Consider the following 23,313-nt stretch of genomic DNA (forward strand, 5'->3'; position numbering starts at 1 on the left):
TGCTCACAGACTGAAGAGAGGCTATCAGGGAGCCAGTAGACCCAACACTTGTATTGAGGTTTTAGTAGTAGACTTTGAAGTCTAAGCATATACAAAATGTTTCAGGCATACAAGACTTGACACCAGTTTTGGCCTTCTTGAGGCAAAAGATCAAAGATGATCTCAGGGTATGTGGTCATCTGACTCCAAGCCACAAGTCTGGTCTCCTAACATAGCGTCTAAATGTGATCGAGTCGTTGATTTCTCTAAAAGATAACTCAGTGCTCTGCAGTTTTCTTGTGAATCCCTTTTTTTTCTGACTGTTAAAGGAGCTTATGGAGACTTAAGTACTTAAATTTGGACTTTATGAATAACTTCATTTTCTTTTTACAAGGACTGACACTTCCAGCTAATATATACACCCACTAAGTCTGCACTTTGAGGGACAAAATACAGTACAGCAAACTCTTTCAGGCCAAACCATTTGAGTGTTTACTGCCCTTGTAGAAGAGGAATAGATTTAAATCAGCTCTGTGCTCTCGCCATAGGAGTGAAGCACTTAGTATGAGCACTGTAATTGAAGTATTGCAAAACATCTGCTACTGTCTATTGAGAAACAGTCTTAATGAAATGAGTAGCTTAAGGGTTTCATTGAGGTTTTTAATATATTTGAAAAGCTTTGTTCTTGTGTATGCATCTAATAAGCCACTCCTTTTCGTTTCTAGGCTTTAATACTGCTAAAGGACAGCTTGTTCGTTCCATACTGTATCCAAAGCCAACTGATTTTAAACTCTACAGAGATGCCTACTGGTTTCTCCTGTCTCTGGTGGTGGTGGCAGGCATTGGGTTTATTTACACAATTGTCAATAGCATCTTAAATGAGGTATGCTGTCATCTCACTGTATTTGTGTCCAGAACGACCTTATTTTAGAAAAGCATTGATTATCATTTCCAGCACTTTGGCTGATGAAAAACAATTAGATTTTAAATGAAAATATCCTTGCTTTATTTTCTATCAAAGGAACAAGAAAAACAAGCCTGCTGAGAATAAGATTCAGTAAAAAAGCAGAATATGAGTATCTTATGATGTAATTTGAGTGGGTTACCAATACAGCCTTCTTTTACCTTTTGGACATAAAATTGCTATCTGTCTGATTCTCAGGTCAAAGAAATTTCATACAACAAATCTAAAATGTGCTATGGGAGAAAAATCCCTATTAAGAAGTTGCTAACTGATAGCTCTAATTATTCTCTTTCAAATTTTTGCATTATTTCATCAGTGCTTTAAAGTTTTGCAGGGGAAAGTGAAAACTTGAAGTTATGGCTTGAGGACTGGATTATCATGGCTGTTTATGGTGGGTGAAGATTATGCTAGGTTTCTAAGCACTCCAGATCCTGGAGGGAAAGCACAGCACAAATTTTGCTTCTGCTGAAAGTGAGAGGACACTTTAGTGAGATAATGACATTGGGTTCCTGTTCATTAACTTTGATCTCTATTGCAGGTTCCAGCTCATACCATCGTCATTGAATCTCTTGACATTATCACTATCACGGTGCCTCCAGCACTCCCTGCTGCCATGACTGCTGGCATCGTTTATGCACAAAGACGGTTGAAAAAAATTGGCATCTTCTGCATCAGCCCTCAAAGGATAAATATTTGTGGCCAGCTGAATCTTGTGTGTTTTGATAAGGTTGGTTGAATTTTGAAATTTAGTGTTGCTATGAGGAGGCAGTGTATAATAAGAGGGAATTCATATAGACCAGCGACTACTGAGAAAATGCATTACTTCCATATGAGTGTAGATCACCTGTTAACTGTCAGGTATTCAATGTTTACCATCAGTTACCTCACTCAATTTAGGATTTGCTCTAAAAAGTTTATATGATACATAGATTTTGTCTTATCTAAAGGCTTCCAAGTCCTGACTGACACACCAAAATTATGGGGGTTCTGTTTTGCACAAAGGCTTCTGGAAAATTGAACTGTGAAGTCAAGCTTGTTTCTCACATGAAGTTACTTAAATGAAGAGTCAAACCAATGGTTAATTTTTTTTTTTTAACAGAAGCACAGTTGAAAGACAAAAATAAGTGTAGCCAAAATCCTCTGATTTTCTTCTTAGATTTTTATCTGAAATCTTAAGAATCCACACTGAATTTACTATTACAAAAATATTTACAGGGAAAATATTTGTTGTGAATGTGTTTCAACTGCTGTGTCAATCATGTAGGAGAGTAGTACTGAGGGTTCAGTATCTGTTTTCTGCTGCCACTGCTCTCCAAATATAGAGATTACTGAGCTATCATGTCAGGATTTTAAAGATCTGTTACCTTGGTCCTCAAGTCGGTGCCCGGTTGCTTTCAATGCTTTTTAAGGTTTCTGGAGCCTAGTTATTAGCAAAAAGCTAATAGATAGCTATTTGTAGTTTCAGTTTTTAAGTGAAAATGAAATAAAATGTATTCTTCAGGTGTGATATAACTCATTAACTGTGAATTTTTTTTTTCTTGAGGATAACTTCATTCTGATTTTTTTTCTTACACCTCTCGTTGGTTCATTTTGCAGACAGGCACACTTACTGAGGATGGCTTGGATCTTTGGGGAATTCAGCGGGTAGAAAATGCTCGGTAAGGATAACAGTTGATAGCAGATTTGATATTTAATTGTTCTGTAGCAGCTTCAGCAGAGGAAGATTTAATTTGAGTTCTTAAGTTTCTGTTACAAGCTGTAAGAATGCAACTGAAAAAATGTTTTAGATGTACTGAAAGTTGTAAATCAGAAGAGGATGAGGGAGAATTTAATCAGTGAAAATCTGAGATCTCATTAGCTTCATACTGCAGAAACAATGTAGTTAAAATACAGCATGTTTCTTTAACTCTGCCTTCCTAGTGATAGTGATGACTGTTTGGGCTGCTGAGATGAATTGGCTTAGCTATTTGAATTACATTTAAAGTGACATTTAAAGCCTCTGTGGAAGGGGAATCAAGCTAGAGTATAAATTAATATTTTTGAATCAGTTGGGAGTTTTGACTATTTCTAAAGGTTCCAGCCCAGAGTCTAGATCTGTCTTCTGTGGTGTGTGAAAATAGAAGTGAAGAAACTTGTGCAGTCAATTATCCTCTGTTAATCTAAACAAACCTTTTGAATTGGCTCATAGTAAATAATTACAGTGCTAAGTATGTTATAACTTCATTGTTTTAGTTTCCTTTTGCCGGAAGAGAGGGCTTGCAGTGAGAGCTTGCTGAAGTCTGAGTTTATTGCTTGCATGGCAACTTGTCATTCCCTCACTAAAATTGAAGGGGAGCTTTCTGGGGATCCACTTGATTTGAAGATGTTTGAAGCAATAGGATGGGTAAGTGTTTCTTTGATTCAGAAATAAGTCACCATTTTATGTTCATTTTTAATGTCAAATACAAGCTATAGTATTATGTGACATTGTAATGAAAAAGCAGGCTTTTGATAATGCTTATCTGTCAACATGGAAAGGAGGTCTTAACCTGAAAGTGTCTCTAAAATGTACACTGTGCAACAATTCATAGAAATAAAAACAAAATGTGAGCAGCTCATTTACTGCTTTTGATGATGTAAGGATTGCAGCAAAGTTCTACTGTATACAGTTAACTTGTAAAATACCTAAATGAGCCTTAGGTAACTGCTAAATTAGGACATTGAACTTTCACAACAAATCATTGCGCTTTGGGCTCATTTTCAAGACTGTTATTTTCCTGAAAATTATGAAAAAAATAGAAGTTAATGAACGCATTAAAAACAATCAACTAATTCATACAGATTTTAGAAGAAGCAACAGAAGAGGAAACAGCACTTCATAATCGAATCATGCCAACGGTAGTGCGACCTTCAAAACAACTTTTTCCAGAATCCAAGCAAGCGACTGATCAAGAAATGGTATGCAGATTCAAAGCATTTTGTCAAATTAAACTAATCCTCTAAGTTACACAGATATATTTTAGTATATGCTGACCTGGCTGATATTATTCAGACAGTATTGGAATTGTTTGGTGATTTTTCTTGATGGCAGAAATAGAGAAGACGTGTTTTAACTGTTGTTGCAAAAAGTGGCTCAGCATATGGTGCTGTAGTAGATAAGAACACTGATTGCCAGCATTGTTACTCCAATAGACTGGTTATAGAATGCCATAACACTTTTTGAGTTCAGACATTTGAATATTAGTATCATTACCAAATTCTTAGTGTGCTAATAAAGTGCTTAGTGAGCTTATCTTTAGTGAGCTTACCTTGGTTCTTGCCAACGTTGTACCTTTAGAGATGCATGTTTTAATGTCAGGGCTGAGTTAAATAAAATGTACTTGGGATGTTATTATACACAAGGAATGCAAGCAAGAACTCTACCCAGAATATCAGACTAAGGTAGCAGGAGGATATACAGCAAGTTGGTTGCTTTGTGAGTCTTCTGCAGTGGCTAGAAGCTTTTTTGTTGTTCAGATCTCAGTGTACACACACAGCAGTCATTACTGTGCAGTAGCTGACTAAGAATGTTCTTGGAATTTACTACATGAATTTTGTGTTATACCGTAATGATGACATTGTTCTGAAGTGCTTTGCTACTTTAATAATTTACATGGTTTAAGTGGACACGGGTTTGACTGAAAAGTCTTGCAAATTTTAATCAAGATCTAATATATCTCAATTAAAGTAAAAGGTACTAAACAAGTACAGCATATCCATATTCATCGTTTGTGGAATCCATTGCAAATATAATGTGGCTGAGGGTGCTGTATAAATTGGTTTACCAGTTCATGTTACCAATATTATGTATAAATATTTTGTATCTAGAAAAATACTTAAATATGTACAGAAATTCTTTTTTTTTCTTTTTTCTCTTTAGGAATTATTTGAGCTTTCGGTAAGTGCTGTTGGCTTTCTTCTTCAATAAATCATCATTTTTTTTTTTTTATTTCTCAGAATTGTGGATGTAACCCTTTTGTTCTTCTGTTCCATGTTACACAGACCACTTATGAAATTGGGATTGTGCGCCAGTTTCCATTTTCTTCAGTTTTGCAACGCATGTGTGTAATAGCGAGAATTCTTGGGGAGAAGAGAATGGATGCTTATATGAAAGGTGCCCCTGAAGTGATTGCAAGCTTGTGTAAGCAGGAAACAGGTAAAGGAAGAACCTGATTTTTCTCTTGTGCAGCTCAGCTGTGGTATGACTAATTTTAATAATTCTTAACTTGACCTTTTTAAAGTTCCTGTTGACTTTGAGAGTGTCCTGGAAGAATACACGAAGCAGGGCTTCCGAGTTATTGCTCTTGCTCACAGAAAATTGGAGTCTAAACTTACATGGCACAAAGTTCAGACAATTAATAGGTAAGAGTGGCTTTGCTTCTTTTTTTCTTTCCCTTTTAGCTAAATAACAACAGGCTTTAAAAACTGCATGCTTTGGAGTAATCCTGTTATGCTTACTTTGGTTTAAATCCGATTACTCTTCTTCTTCAGCTTGTTTTTCTCTTGCTATGCAGTTCTGTATGTTCATTAATTGAACCCTGAGCAATACATAGGAACTTAAGGAGGTCTTCCTCCTTGCAATAGCATTACAAAAATTTAGAATGGCAGTAGCATACACAAGACCTGTAAATGCACTGAGTTTCATATGAAATGAAGTTAAGGAGTCACTTAATTAGCTAACGGCTGTTAATCTCCCTTACTTTGGCAATTTAGTGTGGTAGTTTGTATGTTCTGATTCAGCTAATCGGGAAAAGAAATTAGACATCCATTCTAAACAGTTTAAAATTTGACTGTGAATGCTGTGTCCGAGCATTTTTTCAAGAGCAACCTTTCTTTTTGGGAATGTAAGATCTTTTAGAAGGAGTTCTGATTGAAAAACTATACAGCTGTGCATGAGAAGATACAATACTTACTTTTCTTTTTCTTTTGTTATTTTAAGTGTCAACAAGGGGAATGAGCATAAATGAATGGAGATGGTGTTATTCTCTTGGTTTACTTTTAAAAAGTGAATTCTTCACACTTTGCACAGTAAAAATAAATGTCTCTTTTATTTGATAAGAATGAAGTCAGGTTTTTTAAACTGTCAAATAACTGTAATTCTTCCAATGTTCTTTTCCTTGCCTCCTTTCATACAGAGATGCTATTGAAAGTAACATGGATTTTATGGGGTTAATTATAATGCAAAACAAGTTAAAGCAAGAAACCCCTACTGTACTTGAAGATTTGCATAAAGCCAACATTCGCACTGTCATGGTTACAGGTTAGCACATAAACATTCATATAACAAAGAAAAAAAAGTTATTTTTGAACAGATTTATTTTGAATATAGTGGATGAAGTAAATATTTCGTGTTGATACACTGGGATTATGCTGTGTTTATGCAAGAATGAAGTTCAGAAGCTATTATGAAACTACACATCATTTTGGTTAAGAGGTACTTTGGTAAGTCAGAGGTCTGAAATCAGTAAGAGGTTAATTCTACTTTGTAGAATTAACATATTAACATGTTACTTCTTATTGAATTGAAGGATGAAAAAGCTTGAACATCTTTGGACTAGGCATAAGTTCAGGTCTAATCTCATAACTAGCTTTTAGCGGGAGTTCATGCTGCCTGACCTCCTGAGAGTCCATCCCTACCATTTCAATTTAATGTATATAGTACATTACTTCATTTTTAAATTTATTTATTTGTTTATTTATTTTGGAAGAATGGCTTCTTAACCTGCTTGTGGCTTTGGGTTTGTCTGTGCTGTGTTTTCTGTGTAATGCTGGTCTTGTCTTTTGTAAGTCACAAGTATTACAACTTGTAATATGCAGGACAGACAAATACAGAGCTGTAATTGGGTGGCAATAGAACTCTGAGTTTGTCTTGTATGTACCATTTTTAGCTGGGAGCTGCTAGTGAGTGGAGGAATGTAAAGGATATAATATGACATCTGCCTTGTTTGGCTCTAAGGAAGTCACTGGTATATTAAACAGCCTTCCTCCTACTTTAAAACTGGCTTTGTTAGCTTTTTCTTTTATGTTGAATATGGATGTATTGATCCTTTAACTCAAAACTTTCAAAATGCAATTCTTTCATAGGAGATAACATGTTAACTGCTATCTCTGTGGCTAGAGATTGTGGAATGATTCTACCTCAGGATAAGGTCATTATTGCTGAAGCACTACCTCCAAAGGATGGGCAGGCTGCCAGAATCAACTGGCATTATGCAGATACCCTCACAAGATGCACTAGTTCATCACCAGCCATAAACTCAGAGGTAATTTGATTGTTGTTGTGCCCTTAGTGTATAAACACTTAGTTTTGCTTTTTAGTTTCTCTTTATCCCCCAACTTTTAATTATTCTGTTAAATAGTAAGTCTGCCATTAAGTGGCAACTCTAAACTGCTGTACTATTTAACTTGCAGACCTGAAAATATTGAAAAGTAGTAAAACAACGTGGAGAGCTGGTTTTAAACTTGCTTTTAACTTCTTTGCAAGATTTGGTGTTTTAGCTGTGCATATGTGGGTTTTTTTCTAGTTTTCAATTTGAGTCTGCTTTAGCTACATGTTATGGAAACATTAAGCCATATGTTCTTGTTATTAAATAAATGCTGTAATAGAATGAGATTTTCTTTCAAGTGAAGCTCATAGAAGCCTTCGCTAGAGTGAACAGACCTCAAGATTATTATTATACTGTGTTGAATGTACTACAGCTAGAATATTAAACTACTTTTGATAGGATATTCCAGTTAAATTGGTCCATGAAAGTCTTGAGGATCTTCAGATGACCAAATACCATTTTGCAATGAATGGAAAGTCATTTGCAGTGATTTTGGAGCATTTTCAGGACCTGGTACCCAAGGTGAGCGTTTTATTTGAATTTGGGTACTTTTAATGAAGAACAGACATGGTCTTGAGCACTAAGAAATTTCTCTCTTTCAGCTTGTATTACATGGCACTGTGTTTGCTCGCATGGCTCCTGATCAGAAAACCCAGTTGGTGGAAGCTTTACAAAATGTAGAGTAAGTATTTCTTTAAGTATAGAAGGGGGTGGCAGCTTGACAGGATGTGTTCTGTGTAAAAAAAATACTGATGTGTGCTGACAGCTGTTACACCAAATGAAAAAGATTGGGCTGAGATAACTTCTTAGGGTTGTTGAATAAGCCCATTAGCTGAGCTGAATGAGAGTACAGCCATCTGCTGGTAAGTTGTTGTACAAGCTTCATGAAATTTTAAGTGTCGAGTAGCTAAACTGAATAGCATGTCTATAAATCTGATTTCTTGACAAATCTATTGAGTGACATGTAGATATTGAAGAAGTACTAGTGTGATGCCTTGTGTTCACTTACTGTCAGTATGTTGTTAAGTCATAGTGTCAAGACTCAAGCTATTAACTTTTAGACTGTTGCTCATGTAACTGCTTCTTACCTCTGTGTTTTTTCAGAAGTTTGGTTCATAGACATTTTTAGGGTAATCTTTATGAAAGCATTGTATCTATATAAAATAGTAGAGAAGTATCAACTTACTAAGATAAAGATGCTTTAGACTTTCTTGGGATGATAGCTGATAACTATTATTGATTTGATTGAACTGACTAAGTCACATTACTTTGATCTGCTTCCTTATATGTATAATGTAAACAGTAAATGCTTTTAGCACCTAGGATCACTTAGATTTGTACAAACACTGAATATATCAAATAATATGAAAGCATTTAATGAAATCAGTTAAATGGACCGTGATTGGGGAGCAGTCCAAAACTCTAACATGTATTTGTTTTCTGTAGTTACTATGTGGGCATGTGTGGAGATGGTGCAAATGACTGTGGTGTAAGTACATTTTTATTTTGCATATGGAACTGCTCAGGTTTTATAGCTGAAAGCATGTTTTAAAATGTTCTCTATTTCAATATGAATTGGCAGGCACTAAAGAGGGCACATGGTGGTATATCTTTGTCTGAACTTGAGGCTTCTGTGGCATCACCATTCACTTCCAGGACACCTAGTATTTCCTGTGTGCCAAAGCTGATCAGGTAATGCCACCATGAACATAAATGTATCCATGTAAGTCATTCTATATATTCTGTGTTAATAATATGTTTGATGTTATAGTAGGCCCAGCTGAATTAAAGGACAAGCCATACATTTTTAGTAGTTATTTCTTTACTGAAAGTGATGTAGGAATTATAATAGCATGATTATTTTGTTTTAAATTCTGTCCATGTAAAGTTCACTTCAAGAGAGGGTTGTATGGTTTAGTACTTAATTTGATGTCTTAGTTACTACTGAAGTTTCCATGAAGTGCGTGTATAATTGCAAGTGGTAAAATTGTTGAGGTAGCCTTGCTTCTCAGCACCATATTAAGTAGAAAACAGGTTTCCTCTGTGGGGTTTGACCAATTTTTGATTCTGGAATTGGAATCCAGTTAGTAGTTTTGGATAGAGGTCAGCCTGAGAAAAATCTATTTTAATCTGTATGGAACTGACGAAGTCATGCATATGCAGAAGCATGTCTGAGGCTGGCAGTTGTGAATGCATTTTCACTCAATCCACATAGTAAACTTGTGCTATGTAGAAGAATTTGCCGGCAGACTTTCATTTTAAAAACTGTTTTGGAAAACCACGTGAAGTCAAAGAACACTGCTGTGTGGTGGTGGCTCAGTTCAGAGGGCGTACTCACAGCTCTGCACCTGGAAGTGTACCATTCTGACCTTCTTTTTCTCTCCATGTGTCTGAGCACTGTCTTCACACCAGTGTATCTCAAAAGGCTTGCTGATGTATTTAATTGCAGTTAATTAAACTGAATTGTCTGCTTGCTTGTAAAGCTTTCTAGTCACATGACTGCATTTTTTTTTTGACAGGGAAGGCCGTGCTGCTTTAATAACTTCCTTCTGTGTATTTAAATTCATGGCATTATACAGCATTATCCAGTACATCAGCGTTACTCTGCTATATTCTGTAAGTATTCAGTTGTGATTAAGCAATGTCAAATGTAATTCAGATTTGAAAGCTCATACTTATAAATTGTTGCAAGTCTCTTTGAATACACAGCAATCACATTCAAAAATCTTTCTTTAGATTAAAAGTACTGTTAGTCACAGTACTTGATTTTAATGCTAACTGTTTGAAAATCATGCTGTGTGTATTTTAAAAAGGCAATAGTTAATGTCTGTGAAAAGAAAATATCTACAGTTGGAAATCCAAATAAGTTGACTAAAAATGCATTAAAGAATAAAAATACATTATTTTAAAAAGGATCAGCTTTAAATTACAAAAAAAAAAAAAAAAAAAAGTCACCTTAGGCTTCTTAAAACTGAAATTTTCATATATTCATACTTTGGGAATTGATCTGTGAATTGTGCAGTACTCAAGATCTGCAGGTGAAGGAAGCCAGGTTGGAAGGAGACTGATTTGTTGTAGATTAGGTTTTACTGTAAGATGCTTCTTGGTGTTGAAGCAGTTACTGATGTTTCAGTTGTGATTTCTCTCTAGATCCTGAGCAATTTGGGAGACCACCAGTTTCTCTTCATTGATTTGGCAATCATTTTGGTGGTTGTATTCACTAGTAAGTATTATGCTGAACTACTGTTGGTAGCTTCTTTGAAGCAGTTTTTGCATTGTCAGATTTTCTTTAACCACTTACTGCTCATTGGAGTAAGCAGTGTGATGTGCAAAGTTGAGATGTTACAACTATTGCAGTATTTGTATTAGAAAAATAGCAATAACCATTGTACTGAATCACATTCACCTGTAGTTTGTGATATGTCCTCGTGCAAGAAGTAGGTCATGGACTTAAGCTTAGAAAGGCGGTTCTTCACGGTACAGGAAGTCAGAAATGTGGCCTGAAGTGAGGAAGGTATTGTTGGAATCAAAACACTGTTTGTTCCAGCGTGATCTTTCTCAAATGTTTTGACTTCTTGCCTTATCAGTTGAACTTCTGTCCAGAAAGTGTTAGGTTTGCAAACTATCATCTGGTGAAGTACTTAATTTCACCTGTGACCCTAGCACTCAGTTTACTGGTTGACACTAGAATTCTATTTTTCAAGCTCAGTGGACCTGCTTCTTTGACGTAATGGAGGACTACAACTGAGGAAGCTAGTTAACAAATGCTTGCACCAGATAAATGGGAAATTTGCTGTAGAACCTTACAATTGCCCTATCTGGGATTGGTCTGGGCACGCTGCCAGTTACTTGTCACATGGTTTCTGTTCGCTGCAAGGGGTACCAAGCTTATAAATGGCACTGTGGCATTCATGTAGGGTGTTACAGCCTTTGTTGGGTGGTTTCACGTTTGCAGTTTGGGACTACGGAAGTGAATTTTCCAAGCGTAAAGTGTGAGATGTGATGAGCAAGCCATTTCAGTTCCACAGAGTGTGAACAGGATAACTCTTGAAATTCATAATGATGCGATAGATAGTGTATATTTTTTCCCTTTTGCAGTGAGCCTGAACCCTGCTTGGAAGGAGCTAGTTGCACGAAGGCCTCCATCAGGTCTTATCTCAGGTCCACTTCTGTGCTCCGTTTTGTCTCAGATCATCATCTGCCTTGTGTTCCAAACAGTTGGGTTTCTTTGGGTCAAGCAGCAGCCCTGGTTTGAGCGTTGGACACCAGAATCTGAGTAAGTGTTTCAGTGATATTTTAAAGGATACAGTATCAATCAGAAAGGAATCACCAGTAGTGCTGTTGCTTTTATCCACCATTTTGTAAGTGTAGCTTTTCTATTGCTACTCAGTAGTCTGTTCCTGAAAGCATGTACCTAATAGATAGGTGCTGTCCAATGTCTGAAATGCAGATTTGGGTCAGAGCCAGACTGCAGGGTCTGAAGATTCTTCAGTCTGGGACGTCTGAGATCAGAATTTGAAGTTTATGGTTCAGGCCTATTTTGATTCGTTTATACTTCTAAAATTTTGTTTTCCTGTCAGAGTTCCAGTAAATTATATTTCTGAAAATGAAAGTGTTTTCATATTTTGTTACTTTGCAGTATTTTCTTACCTGTCACCCAAGTTTGTATAAAGTCCCTAAGCAGTTCATGAAGGGATTTTACTTGCTGAAAGCACAGAAGAAATTGAAGCACAGAATTCACAGTTGCTACCTCCCTGCCTCAGGCTTGAGCTAATTCTTACTGTCTATAGTAGGTTTTCAGGATATGCTTTTTTAACCTACTATAGTGATTTCTTTCATTATTCTTGCTATTAAATAGGATTCAGCCTCATTTGGCTTTTATTCTTAACTCAGTCTTAAATGTTTATGTTGCAGTGCATGTAATATACTGGATGCCACAAACATCAGCTCTGCACACAGTGGGAACGAGACTCTTGATGATGAACATAACATTAAAAATTATGAAAACACAACTTTGTTTTTTATATCCAGCTTTCAGTACCTCATAGTTGCAATTGTCTTTTCAAAAGGAAAGCCCTTTAGGCAACCGTGCTACAAAAATTGTAAGTCCTTTCTTACTATATACACTTGCATATTTAAAGTATCACATTATATGCAGTCAAGAAAAAAAATTCATGTCACTTTCTTTGCACATACTCATCCATGGCTTGCTTACAATTCTGCGTGCCACTTCAGCAGCAGTTGGGTTGCTAGAAGAACATAGGACAGTTATCCTCTGATAATCATAGACAGATATAGGGAAATATCAAGCTGTGTATGGAGAAATTTGTGTTAATAGTTATGTTGTTTCTGTAAGACTAGAATATCTATTTCTTCAAAGTAAATTATGTAAAATATACTTCAGAAGAGGATGTGATTGAAAAATCCAGTTTACTTCAGTCAGCTATGGCACCGTGTGAAGTTTTCTCATTGACTTGTGGCATTTCTGATGAGTTGTTATGACTGAACTCCTTGCTTTTTGCACTATCCTAATCTTAAATTTGTTGGCATGTATGTTTGCTGTATTTATTTGGTACTGTTAAAATGTTTTCAAAAATGTACCTGTTATATTGTAGAAGATTATTACTTGACTAGTCTGCAGAAATTTGAACTCATCACTCTGTTTTAAGCTCAGTAGTAGAAAACTGTGAAAAAATGCTCAGTAGAAAGTTGGGTGCTTATTTGTGATCTAGTAACTAGAGTTTTTATTTGCCAGTGGCTCTGAGTTTATAGATATTGTCATAGATATAAGGCTCTGTATGTCTGTACAGCTATGTATATTCCAAAAATAAGGAGAAGATACAGTAATGTTGCTCAGTTGAAAGCTTGCTGTATATTTCCATCTAAATCATTCTGGCTTGGTGAACGTAAATACTTCAGTCTTCTTGCTCTATCTCTTTATGACTCATAGCACAGCTTGTATTGCAAAAATATACCTGGGAGAAGATTATAGGTCAATAATATTTCCAGAGATGAATAAACCTTCAATATATGCAAGATCTCTCCCAAACTCTGATTGAGAGATGGTCTGAATAAAATACTTAAGATACTTTTTTTCTTTTTCTCCCTTTTACAGTTCTGTTTGTTACTTCTGTGGTAGTTCTTTATGTCTTCTTATTTTTCATCATGTTGCATCCCTCTGAACTTATTGACACGTCTTTTGAGGTAAGATTCAGCAGTTGTGTCTGTACTTCTTGAGACAGCTGGCTGCCTCTGTGGGAAACTTGACCCTTAGAGTTTTAACTTCTGATCTCGGACAGGGGAGGTTGTTTCCTTGAAACCTGTGTATAGAGGCACAAGTGAAATGCTTAAATTAGTATCCTTGTTTCTTGTTAAAACTTTATTGAATGTTCAGCTGGATGAGTGATGAAAGACCTTAAAATGTTCTCAGAGAGATAACAAGCATGAGAAGCAGGATTCTGCAATAAGTATTAATATTTATTACATACAATTTTATGTGCATATGCACTTGCGTATTTGTTTACATGTATGTATGAATTTATAACTTGGGGCCAGTTTTGAGTTCACATTTTAACTACTTTGTGTATGTGGTGTTAATGTCTTGCAAATTCTTCTAACAGCTCGTATGTGTGCCATATGAGTGGCGCCTGAGAATTCTCATCATTGTTATTGTCAATGCAATTGTATCCGTGCTGATGGAGGTAAGAAACACAAATGGAAAATACTTGCTGTTAAGTGTTCCTCCTAGGCTGTAGGTTTGTCTTTGGTTTAGGTTTGTTTAGGTTCCACAGCATGCCAGTGGAAGTGAAGCAATGATTTTTAAATTTGCATTTCTAAAAATGTCCTTCCAGGCTGGATTAATGTGTCAGATATTCTCCGTGTAAAAGCATAACTTTAAAACTCACCTAAGTCAAAAAAAAAAAAAAAAAAGAAGAGTAGCAAGGAGGGGAGAGTGAAAAGTTGAAAAAATTATTTCAACTATTTCATAGGACAGTATGCTTCATATTTATTTGCTGTGTTAAAGGAACTCAGAATAACATATCATCGCTGTATGAAATCCTTCAGGAAGCCCATCTTCATTCAATTGCATCATACATGCATCTTACTGCTCAGAATAGTGCAGGTCTGTTTTTTTAACTGTATAATCTGATCTAAGTGCAAAAGTAGATGCTGGAGCAGATCTGCTCTTTTCAGTCCCGAGCTTGTCCAGCATCAGTAGTTCTGGATATTTTTACCTCCTCTGCTCTGATCCTATAGTTAATATGATCAGAAAATCGCCCTGTCTTTCACCCAGGTATCCCTTCTGTAGTTTCTAAGAATCTGTGTTAACAGAGGCACATCTGCTAGATGGCCTTGATTCTTAGCCAGTCAGTTATTCCTGTGGTTAGTTCTTCCTGTTGAATGATGCATTATTTCCAACCTGAACACATTTGGTTTTTGGTTGCATCCAGTAGTTATTATTTTTCTTCTGCAAGATGAAAAAACCTTTTAACATTATCTTACCCACTACTATTATCCATTTTTACTGTAAAGCATTTTCTGCAGCTTCTAGTCAGTTTTTCCATTACTATGTGAGGGATTGCTATTAAGGTAACTAGAATAATGTTTGCTAGGATCATACTGCTTTGGCCTTTGAAGATGACTACAGCATTAATATTCTTTCTGGTTGACTAAGTTTTCCCTTCTGTTCACAACATTAAAAGTAACATTAACTGAAGTTCTTGGGTTACTTTATCAAAGCTTTGAGTTCAGAATGTTGTTCCAAATATAAATTGCAAGGTATATGATTATATTCCCTCCTATTGGAATGTAGATTTCATTGTTTTCACATAGGTGGTAAAAACCTGAGCTTTGTGTTGATAGATGGAAACTTGTACTTGTAGTTAGTTTTCAGCCCAATGATAAACTTAGTGGAAGGAAATAAATTAAACTTACCTTGCAGCTGAAAAAAGCTTTGTTCTGCAGAAGATCTTTCTAACTTCTGTACAGTCATAGATGTTTCACAAGAGTTCAGGTAGAAAGACTGATTTATCACAGTGTGTTCCTCCACATGGTATGTGTCTCTTGAGGAAAAAATGTTCATAAGGTTCCTCTCCTGGGCTTTGTCAGTTGCCACATCAGTCTGTAAATCTCTGAGTTTCTAGTAAACACAACCTAAGCAATGAATTTCCTGTAAAGCATTTGCTTTCACCAAGTATTTCGAAACCCATCTCTTCTTCCTCTGCAAGTTTTAGTTGGCATCTTTTCTAGTTACTATCATTAGCAGAACTTTTTCTTAAGATGACGTGTTACTTTCCTTTAAAATTGATTTTTCTGTTTTTCTTGTTGCACACGCTGTAGTAGTGGAATAGAATCATGAAATTTAGTTTTCTTGACATTATTTGGATGTGTTGCATCTGACTTTCTGAGCCTATTTATTCCACTTTCACTGTTGGCTGAATAGTTTCTTTAGACACTTATTCTGTGTTCTGCTAAGACTAATTCCTTTGTCACTGCCCTGTAAATGCTTCATAGTGATGAGGTACAGGGAAAGACTGGATCTGTCTTCTCTTATCACACTTTCTATTTGATGCTCTTCTCTCTGATCCTGTGTAGTTTAATTGTTTCTAAAGCAGGAATGATTTTCAAATACGTTTGTATCAAACCTGTTTTCTGAAATGCTTTGTGAAACTTCTGCTCCTTCCATGTGAATGCCAGACTAGATATGCAAAGCACCGCACATTCTTTGTACCAGGCATTAAAATCTGTTATAAAAGCCCAATTAGTCAGCTCCCTTTTTTCAATGGCAGAACTTAGGCAACTGTTAAACACAGATTCTGTTTAGAGATCGGAGTCATAGGCTTAAGGCCTTTAGTGCCATGGGTTCACACCTTCATAGCTGAGTTTGGTCATATGGGAATAATTAGATGTACAGAATAGAGTGCTCGGCTTCTGCCCTCTTCCAAAATCTGAAACAGCTCCTGCTGGTAGCTTAGATTTGGCACCCTCTGGAAGCTTTTCTGTGCATGCCACTGGTGTTTAAAACAGACAGACAAAGCACAGCTACAAGGTGAAGTATGCTATAATGTTTACAGAATCACAGAATTGTAGGGGCTGGAAGGGATCTCTAGAGATCTAGTCCAACCCCCCTGCAAAGCAGGTCCCCTACAGCAGGCTGCACAGGTAGGCATCAGGTGGGTCTTGAATATCTGCAGAGAAGGAGAATCCACAACCACCCTGGGCAGCCTGTTACAGTGCTAAGATGTTTCAGCATTTAAGATGGTTTGAGGCAAAATGGCTTCAAGCAGTAAAGTCTGTGGTGCTTCACAGGGTGTGTTTTTTTGTTTTTTTTTAGTGTTGAAACACATAAAGAATGTGTATTTTTGTTTGTGTCAGTGCATGCAGTTTTGGTCATTACGACTTACTGATGATTTAAAGTATGTGTTCATATTCTTAAATTTCCTCTGAGCACTTCAGAAATGAAAATGTTTATCACTTAAGTACTGACAGATAACATAAGCTCTCCGTTTTGCCTGGCACTGAATGATGTCTAACACAGTATTTCAGGTTTTATTTGTAATGTGCACACTAATAACCAGTGATCATTAGTTTCTTAACTCTTCCTACTCACTGCAATGTCTCACAGAATGTCCTCCTTGATATGATCCTTTGGAAGGTTGTGTTCAATCGAGACAAACAAGGAGAATATCGCCTCACCATACCCCAGCCGCCTCAGGTTGGAGACGAGTATTTTGCTGTCTTCATTTGAGTGCATGCAGATTAACTCAGTTTTGTCTTTTTTATGATCTATAAGTGTCTGTTGCCTTATCTTAAACTTAAGACTGTTTAGATTTCGCTAACTCGAATTTTAGAAGGAAAGGCTTCTGGTTTTGCATTTCGCTCCTTAGCTCTTTGTGCAAGAACTGAGAAGCAAACCCAAAGAATTGCTTTTAAGACTATTCCCATTTTATCTTCAGCTTGCTTATTAGCAAATTTCATTGGCATTGTCATAGATTAACATGATAGGTCTGGGAGTGTCTTGATTTGCTTGGAAGCAGCGCTGCTGCTGAATATAATCCAGTTCTTTACTAGTTTGTTTTAGGATTGTAGAACAGTAATTTATAGCATGCAAAAATTGAAGAAAAAATAGTAAATAGAAGTCCATTATTGCTACTACAGGTCTAGTAGGCTTGAGGGGAAAAAAAGCCTCTGCTTTTCAGTTGACCATGAGTTTTAGTCAAGTCTGCCCCTTTGTCATTAATACACAAAGGAAATGTGTGTGAATCCTGTAGAAACTAGCTTTTTCTGTTTTAAAGCCTCTGACTTCCTGCTTTTAGCTGGTTGTACTTGCTAAGAATTAGTGGTTTATTTTCAGCATTAAATTTTATTTAAAGAATTCACTTCAGGAGTACATTTGCCCTTCTGGGGTTCTTCAAGAACAAATTGCTGTGTGCTCACTGAAGAATGGAGGTTGTGCCTTAAGACTCAGATTTGGTTCACCAATTTATAGTCATTGAGAGCATGAAGAAAACCATCTAGAATATATCTCCATAGAAAAGTAATCTATACAGACTCTAGATGCTGAGAAGTGAGAGGAATTGAGCCTTGAGAATGTGGGATAGTGTTTCTTTTCTCCAGCTACTTAAGTTTATGTATGTTTAGGACTGGGAGGTGAAAAACAGGACAGAAAACATAAGTTCAGTAATTTGTGTCTGTTTCTGCAGCTATTTTACCTGTCTGTAGGACTTTTTTCCTACTATTGAATGCACTGTTAGGTCTCACAGTATCAGCAAGTTAAATTCTGCCACTTGTGGCTGGCTGGATGCCTTCAATTAAACAAGTAATTGTCAAAAAGTGTCTGGAGAATCTTTAGTAATTTTACTAAATTTTATAGACAGTGCTCTTATTCTTCAATGGTGATATCATTAAATAGTTACTGTTATACCCCTGTTTATTAAAACTCTTATAAAATATGCATGAAAGCTGCTGTGGACCTTAAATGTTATATAATGTAGAGCAATTGTTTCTTTCTTAACATGCTTAACGTCAGTGCTACTGTAGTGTAGAAGAGATGACTTGACAGAATAGCTTCTGTTCTATACTTTCTAGGTCTAGCAGTCACACAAATCACAGCTTTTTGTTTTGTGATCTACTGTATTGTTACATAAATTTTTTGTATGATATTCTAATTTTAAAATCTGTTCGCTTCTGCAGGAGGCTGTGGATCGTCTTGGAGTCTGTTTCCTTTCTTCCCTGTTTGGTTATAGAGAGAAGACACCAAAAGCCAAGTATATGCATCTAGCTCAGGAACTGCTGGTTGATCCAGAATGGCCACCAAAACCCAGAACAACAACAGAAGCTAAAGTACCATCCCAAGAAAATGGCTCATATCAAATCATCACTTTAACATAACAGTGGCTCCTAGTGGCATGTGTCTTTAGTAGAACTGAGAAGAATGTAACTTTTAGGCTTTATTTGAAATTGCGGTATCCTAAACTTTAAGTTCTAATGCCGATTTTTCCAGCTGTTTCATCTCTCTGAATACAAAGTTCAGAGCCTGACGTTTTATGGCTGTACATTTTAAAAATGTAGGCTACGTTAGGCAGAACAAAAATGATTGTTTCCTTCCATCTTCTTTCAAACATCATTATTCCTTAATGAGATGTATTTGAAGAGTTAAACTGCAGGGCAGTTGATGAGGTTCGTTTTGTTTGCCTGAAGTATCTCAATCATTGTTCTGATTTCCTTACAGGGACATGTGTTAATTGTAAAGTCTATGATGTAATGGTTTCATGATAGTACTAGAGGCATGTAATAACTTTGTCATACCCTTATTTGTTTTGTTTTCTGATATTCACTGCTGAAAAGCTTTGTGCCCCAGAGGGTACTAAAGTTTTGCTGTGTGTACCTCTAAGTTTGTCCCTGCTGGTAAGGAGTGTTTCCAGCTGTAAATGTTTGGATTTGAAGTTTAGTTCTTTAGTCTACCACAGCGGGAATTGGGGATGCTGCAGAAGCAATATGCTCAAGAAGAAAGCATGTTGCTTTTGAGTGGGTTCTTAGCTGTTTTCCTCTCTAACCCTTGAGAAGGACTTCAGTGGACTTCAGAGGAGGAAGCATTTGGCCATACTCTCAAAGTTTTCAGAGAATCTGCTGTCTCATATTTTAGTGTCTTTAGCTATGCATTTCTCCACAGACCTTGCTTTTTTCCAGCAGATGGGCTGGATTATCACTTCGTGGACCATGTTTTATTTGTAAATCTTAAAGTCGTTTTCCTATTATCTTGAAGTAGTAAGGCCAGAGCTGTTGCTGCAATTGGATGTAGTGGGAGGGAGGAATATTTTCACATGCCCATGCTTGGATTTGTGCATGTTAAGAACATATGCATTTTAAAGAGGCTGCTAGTGACTTAAAGTAACTTAAGCACTATATGTAGCTTATGAAACAAAATTAAGAGAAAATAAATGAGCTAAAGTCTGTCTTGCTGCAGAGCTATGAAGCTTATAATGGATATCATTTAAAAAACAAAAAAACAAAAAAACTAAACCTTGTGTCACTAATAATGCTGCTTAAGCACTTGGTATAGCGATGCATCATTTTGCCAATAGGTGGTGTCAAAACACAAGACCACTAGAAAAATAGATCAGCAAGAATGTAGAACTAGGCATGTTTTTTTGTTGTTGTTTTTTTAAATAATGGACAAAGTACTGATCTCCAAACCATCTTCATCTTGCTGAACTTTCAGAGAAATCTATGGTGTCTTTGAGAAGATGATAAAAATACTGACTTTGATCAATCTGTTCTGGCCAGGTGAAACTGACTGATTCATACACCTTCCTTTGAGAAGGGATCTCAGATCCAGAGAAGTCATAATGCTTTAAAGAAGGAACTCACGTCCTTTAGAGGACTTGTGGGAAGAACGGAAGGAGGGCCCTGAATATCCCTGACTGGCTGGCATTAGTTTGAATTGTGTGTATTCTGATTTGAATTTTTAAAATTCCTGTGGAGATGATTCCAGAATTATTCTAATAAATTGATTTTTTTATTCAGGTTGTGCCTAATTTCCCCGTGCTATGCTGTATGGCAGTATAGGCAGCATCCCCCCACTTGCTCACATTACAGTTTCTGCAGTGTTGAACGTACTGTGCCAATGGGGAATTTACAGTGGTGCTAAATGGTTTGGAAGACTTGCTGGAACTTGAGGGTTTAAGCTATTAGCACTTACTGCTCATACATATGCTTATGTGCTATCCTCCAGTCCAGCTGTCAGCTCTTTTCCTGATATTTTTGTTTGGTTTTTGGAGGTGGAGTAAGATAAGGGGGAAGTGGTTTTCTTAGCGCTCATTCAACAGAGCGATGTAAAAGTCTTATTTTCCTGGCTTCTCAGCGTCACAAACATCGGACAGCATTGGTAGCTTTAAGGGGTCTGAGATCATGGACATGGATAAACTCATTAATCATGAACCTGAGTCAGCTGGCCAATTTTTGTCAGTGCTGATTTTATGAAATCTCTGTAGCATGGAGTAATCGATGAAGAATAATTCTAAGCTGCGTAAGTAGTATTCAAATTTAAAGAAATCCATTTTAGCTCACAACTGTTGTGAAGCTGTGCATCTTGGACCTGGGAGCCCTTCAACCATAAGCTTCTGTGCTCCGTTTCCTTGATCATTTTAGATTGGTTGTTCCATCAGAAGTGAAAGATTAAGAAGTCTTTCCCTTCGATATGCTTTTGCTTCATGCTTTCTCTGATCTGCTGATTTCTCTCACCTTATTTGGTTTATGAAGCTAATATTTCAGTCATTATTCTAATTTGCTAGATGTACGTCGGGAATGAGGAGGGAATGACTTATTCTTGTTTCCAGAGAACATGCTAGGGAGCTCTTATTAGTAAAACCAAAATTGCCATGTGTTCTCTACTTAATTGAGTGGTTAATGGGTCACGAACCTATTGCACTTGGACATTTTGCAAATGGAAGCTAGTTTCTTCAAGGTTTGCATTCAGAATCAGTGAACGTTCTTGAGGTTGCATGCTTGAGCTCTGACCTATTTGCTTCTGCCATCTAGTCAAGGATAATAAATCAGCTTTTCCTAGAACTTCTCTTGTTGTAACAGCAGCCACAAAATAAGCTTTTGCATCCTCTACAATTACTGGGATCAATGCCTTTCTGCCCAAGAGCTGAATTTGGCCACCTATAATTTTTCTCATTTTGAGCAGTTTAGTTTTTCTGGTTTTCAGAAATGCAAGCAACTGCTCTGATGTAAGATGAAATTCATGTTGTAGTGAAAAATCTCTTCTAGTGTTCATCTTGGAAGTCTAAATTCGGACGAACAGACCAATTTAGTGAGCTCCAGTAGATATTTAGTAGACATTTTCTTCCTGCTGTATATTTGGGCCTTATGTTGAGGAGTTTGATTTATTATTAAATTATTTGTGTATGCAGACTTTAATCTGTACGTATTTTACTTTGATGTATTAGGATTTGTAAATAAACTGATTTTTAAATATTATTTATACACATACTTAAAGGACTGGTCTACCCAGACAAGCAATTGCTAAGTAATAAATGTTACTTTTCAGAATTAAATTGCAAGATCATTAAATTGCATATCCCTCAGGGTTATTTTTAAAGGTTTTTTTTCTTCCCTTTGGACTTGATTAGCAGTAACTAGTTTCACATAATATAGAGCTCAATCTACTGTAGAAAGAAAATGCTGCAATCAACTGTTGAGTAGAAGCAGCTCAAACACCCACAGAACTGACTGTCCACATTCATTGTAACTTTAAATTGGGAACTTTTACTGTTGCACTTTTAAGAAGTTGTTGAATTTTTAATTCTATTTATTTTTTTTCCTTTGTGAAGGTTGCGCTGAGCAGTCATCCCAGATGGGGTAAAAATACTCCTGTACTGCGTATGTGTATACAGTATAATACTAAGCAGATGTGGAGTCCTTTTTTTTTATGCTGCAAATGTTTACTGCTTATGTTGGTCATCATTGCAAGAGCTGAAGTTCTGTAGGATTTCTCCCATGAAATTCTGAATTGTAAACTTAGGTTTTTGTATGTCTAAGGGAAAGCTGTGGGGTTTTGACAGTTTTTAAGTCTTGAATATGTTGATTTTATACAGTAAAGCTTCAGGTTTTTAGATCTATTTTCAACAAACTGCATCTTCTTTGATAATTAGGTGAGTCGTAAATTACTCAATTCATCATGAATTCCTCAATCCTAATACAGATGAAAAGAATCATCATTACAGCACTCTCTAGAAGCTCAGCCTCCTTTTTATTTTTAAATCTGAAATGATTCTGCATCTTTGTATTTAAAATATGTATTGCTGCTCTAGAATGGTACCCTGTCAAGAGGCATACATAAATAACTGTATAATAGAATTGTAAATAGTCTTGTAAATCATTTTTGTGACTGAAACTCTTTGAAAATAAAATTAAAACAAACAGATATTTTAACTCTTTTCATTAGTTTCATGAAATTCTTTTTAATCACTCATCATACTTTAGATCTAATGCGGGGGGTGTTGAAGAATGTAGGCTTAACTCCTACTGATGTCATGAATTTCCTATTCAGATCCTTCATTTTCTTGAAACTGGAAGCAGTGAAGTAAGCATGCCATGCTCTGGCGGTGTGTGTGACAGTGCTGCTATCTGTGTTATGGTAACAGTGATCTCAGTTTTATAAGCCACCTGGTGGCTTATAAAAGCCATTTAAAAGCCAGATCTAGAGGTGAGAAGTTCATTCCCACCCTCTCTATCCAAATGGTCTTCCTGGCCTTTGAAGTGTGAGATGCATTATCTTAAGAAGATTCTTGCATGAACGCTCCTAGTTGTGAGCTGTTGCTGTTGTCACAGTCATCTTCAGAAAAACCATGCTGAAGTGAAGGTATCTTTTCCATCTTGCAGCTCATGCTCTGTTTAAACATTTATTGACAGTGCATGTTATTTCCAGTTTGAAGACAAGGTGTTTCAAATGCCTGGTTAACAAAGGACTTAATTACAAAAACTTTCAAGTGAAGATTTTGGTAACTTACAGCTTTTCTC

At 36.4% G+C, this 23,313-nt stretch overlaps 1 protein-coding gene across 10 annotated transcripts in view; it reads left to right on the forward strand.

Moving 5' to 3' along the window:
* The window catches only part of ATP13A3 (ATPase 13A3), a 55,085-nt gene extending 31,780 nt beyond the window's left edge, over positions 1 to 23,305 (forward strand). For 9 of the 10 annotated variants that reach the window (XM_090147376.1, XM_031596242.2, XM_031596240.2 and 6 more), the window contains 22 exons: positions 705 to 862; positions 1,482 to 1,670; positions 2,540 to 2,601; positions 3,176 to 3,326; positions 3,764 to 3,880; positions 4,842 to 4,859; positions 4,964 to 5,117; positions 5,203 to 5,323; positions 6,097 to 6,221; positions 7,046 to 7,224; positions 7,687 to 7,809; positions 7,890 to 7,969; positions 8,734 to 8,776; positions 8,870 to 8,979; positions 9,807 to 9,903; positions 10,438 to 10,510; positions 11,386 to 11,563; positions 12,202 to 12,389; positions 13,403 to 13,491; positions 13,908 to 13,988; positions 16,913 to 17,002; positions 18,481 to 23,305. In XM_090147376.1, coding sequence (XP_090003502.1) covers positions 705 to 862; positions 1,482 to 1,670; positions 2,540 to 2,601; positions 3,176 to 3,326; positions 3,764 to 3,880; positions 4,842 to 4,859; positions 4,964 to 5,117; positions 5,203 to 5,323; positions 6,097 to 6,221; positions 7,046 to 7,224; positions 7,687 to 7,809; positions 7,890 to 7,969; positions 8,734 to 8,776; positions 8,870 to 8,979; positions 9,807 to 9,903; positions 10,438 to 10,510; positions 11,386 to 11,563; positions 12,202 to 12,389; positions 13,403 to 13,491; positions 13,908 to 13,988; positions 16,913 to 17,002; positions 18,481 to 18,678 — 2,624 coding nt within the window. In that variant the 3' untranslated portion in view covers positions 18,679 to 23,305. The remainder of the gene's footprint in view (positions 1 to 704; positions 863 to 1,481; positions 1,671 to 2,539; positions 2,602 to 3,175; positions 3,327 to 3,763; positions 3,881 to 4,841; positions 4,860 to 4,963; positions 5,118 to 5,202; positions 5,324 to 6,096; positions 6,222 to 7,045; positions 7,225 to 7,686; positions 7,810 to 7,889; positions 7,970 to 8,733; positions 8,777 to 8,869; positions 8,980 to 9,806; positions 9,904 to 10,437; positions 10,511 to 11,385; positions 11,564 to 12,201; positions 12,390 to 13,402; positions 13,492 to 13,907; positions 13,989 to 16,912; positions 17,003 to 18,480) is intronic. The other variant, XM_090147375.1, reaches the window with a different exon arrangement.
* The last annotated feature ends 8 nt before the right edge of the window (positions 23,306 to 23,313 follow it).

Source organism: Phasianus colchicus, chromosome 10 (assembly GCF_987193195.1).
Source record: "Phasianus colchicus chromosome 10, bPhaCol1.hap1.1, whole genome shotgun sequence".
NCBI classification, from domain to species: domain Eukaryota; kingdom Metazoa; phylum Chordata; class Aves; order Galliformes; family Phasianidae; genus Phasianus; species Phasianus colchicus.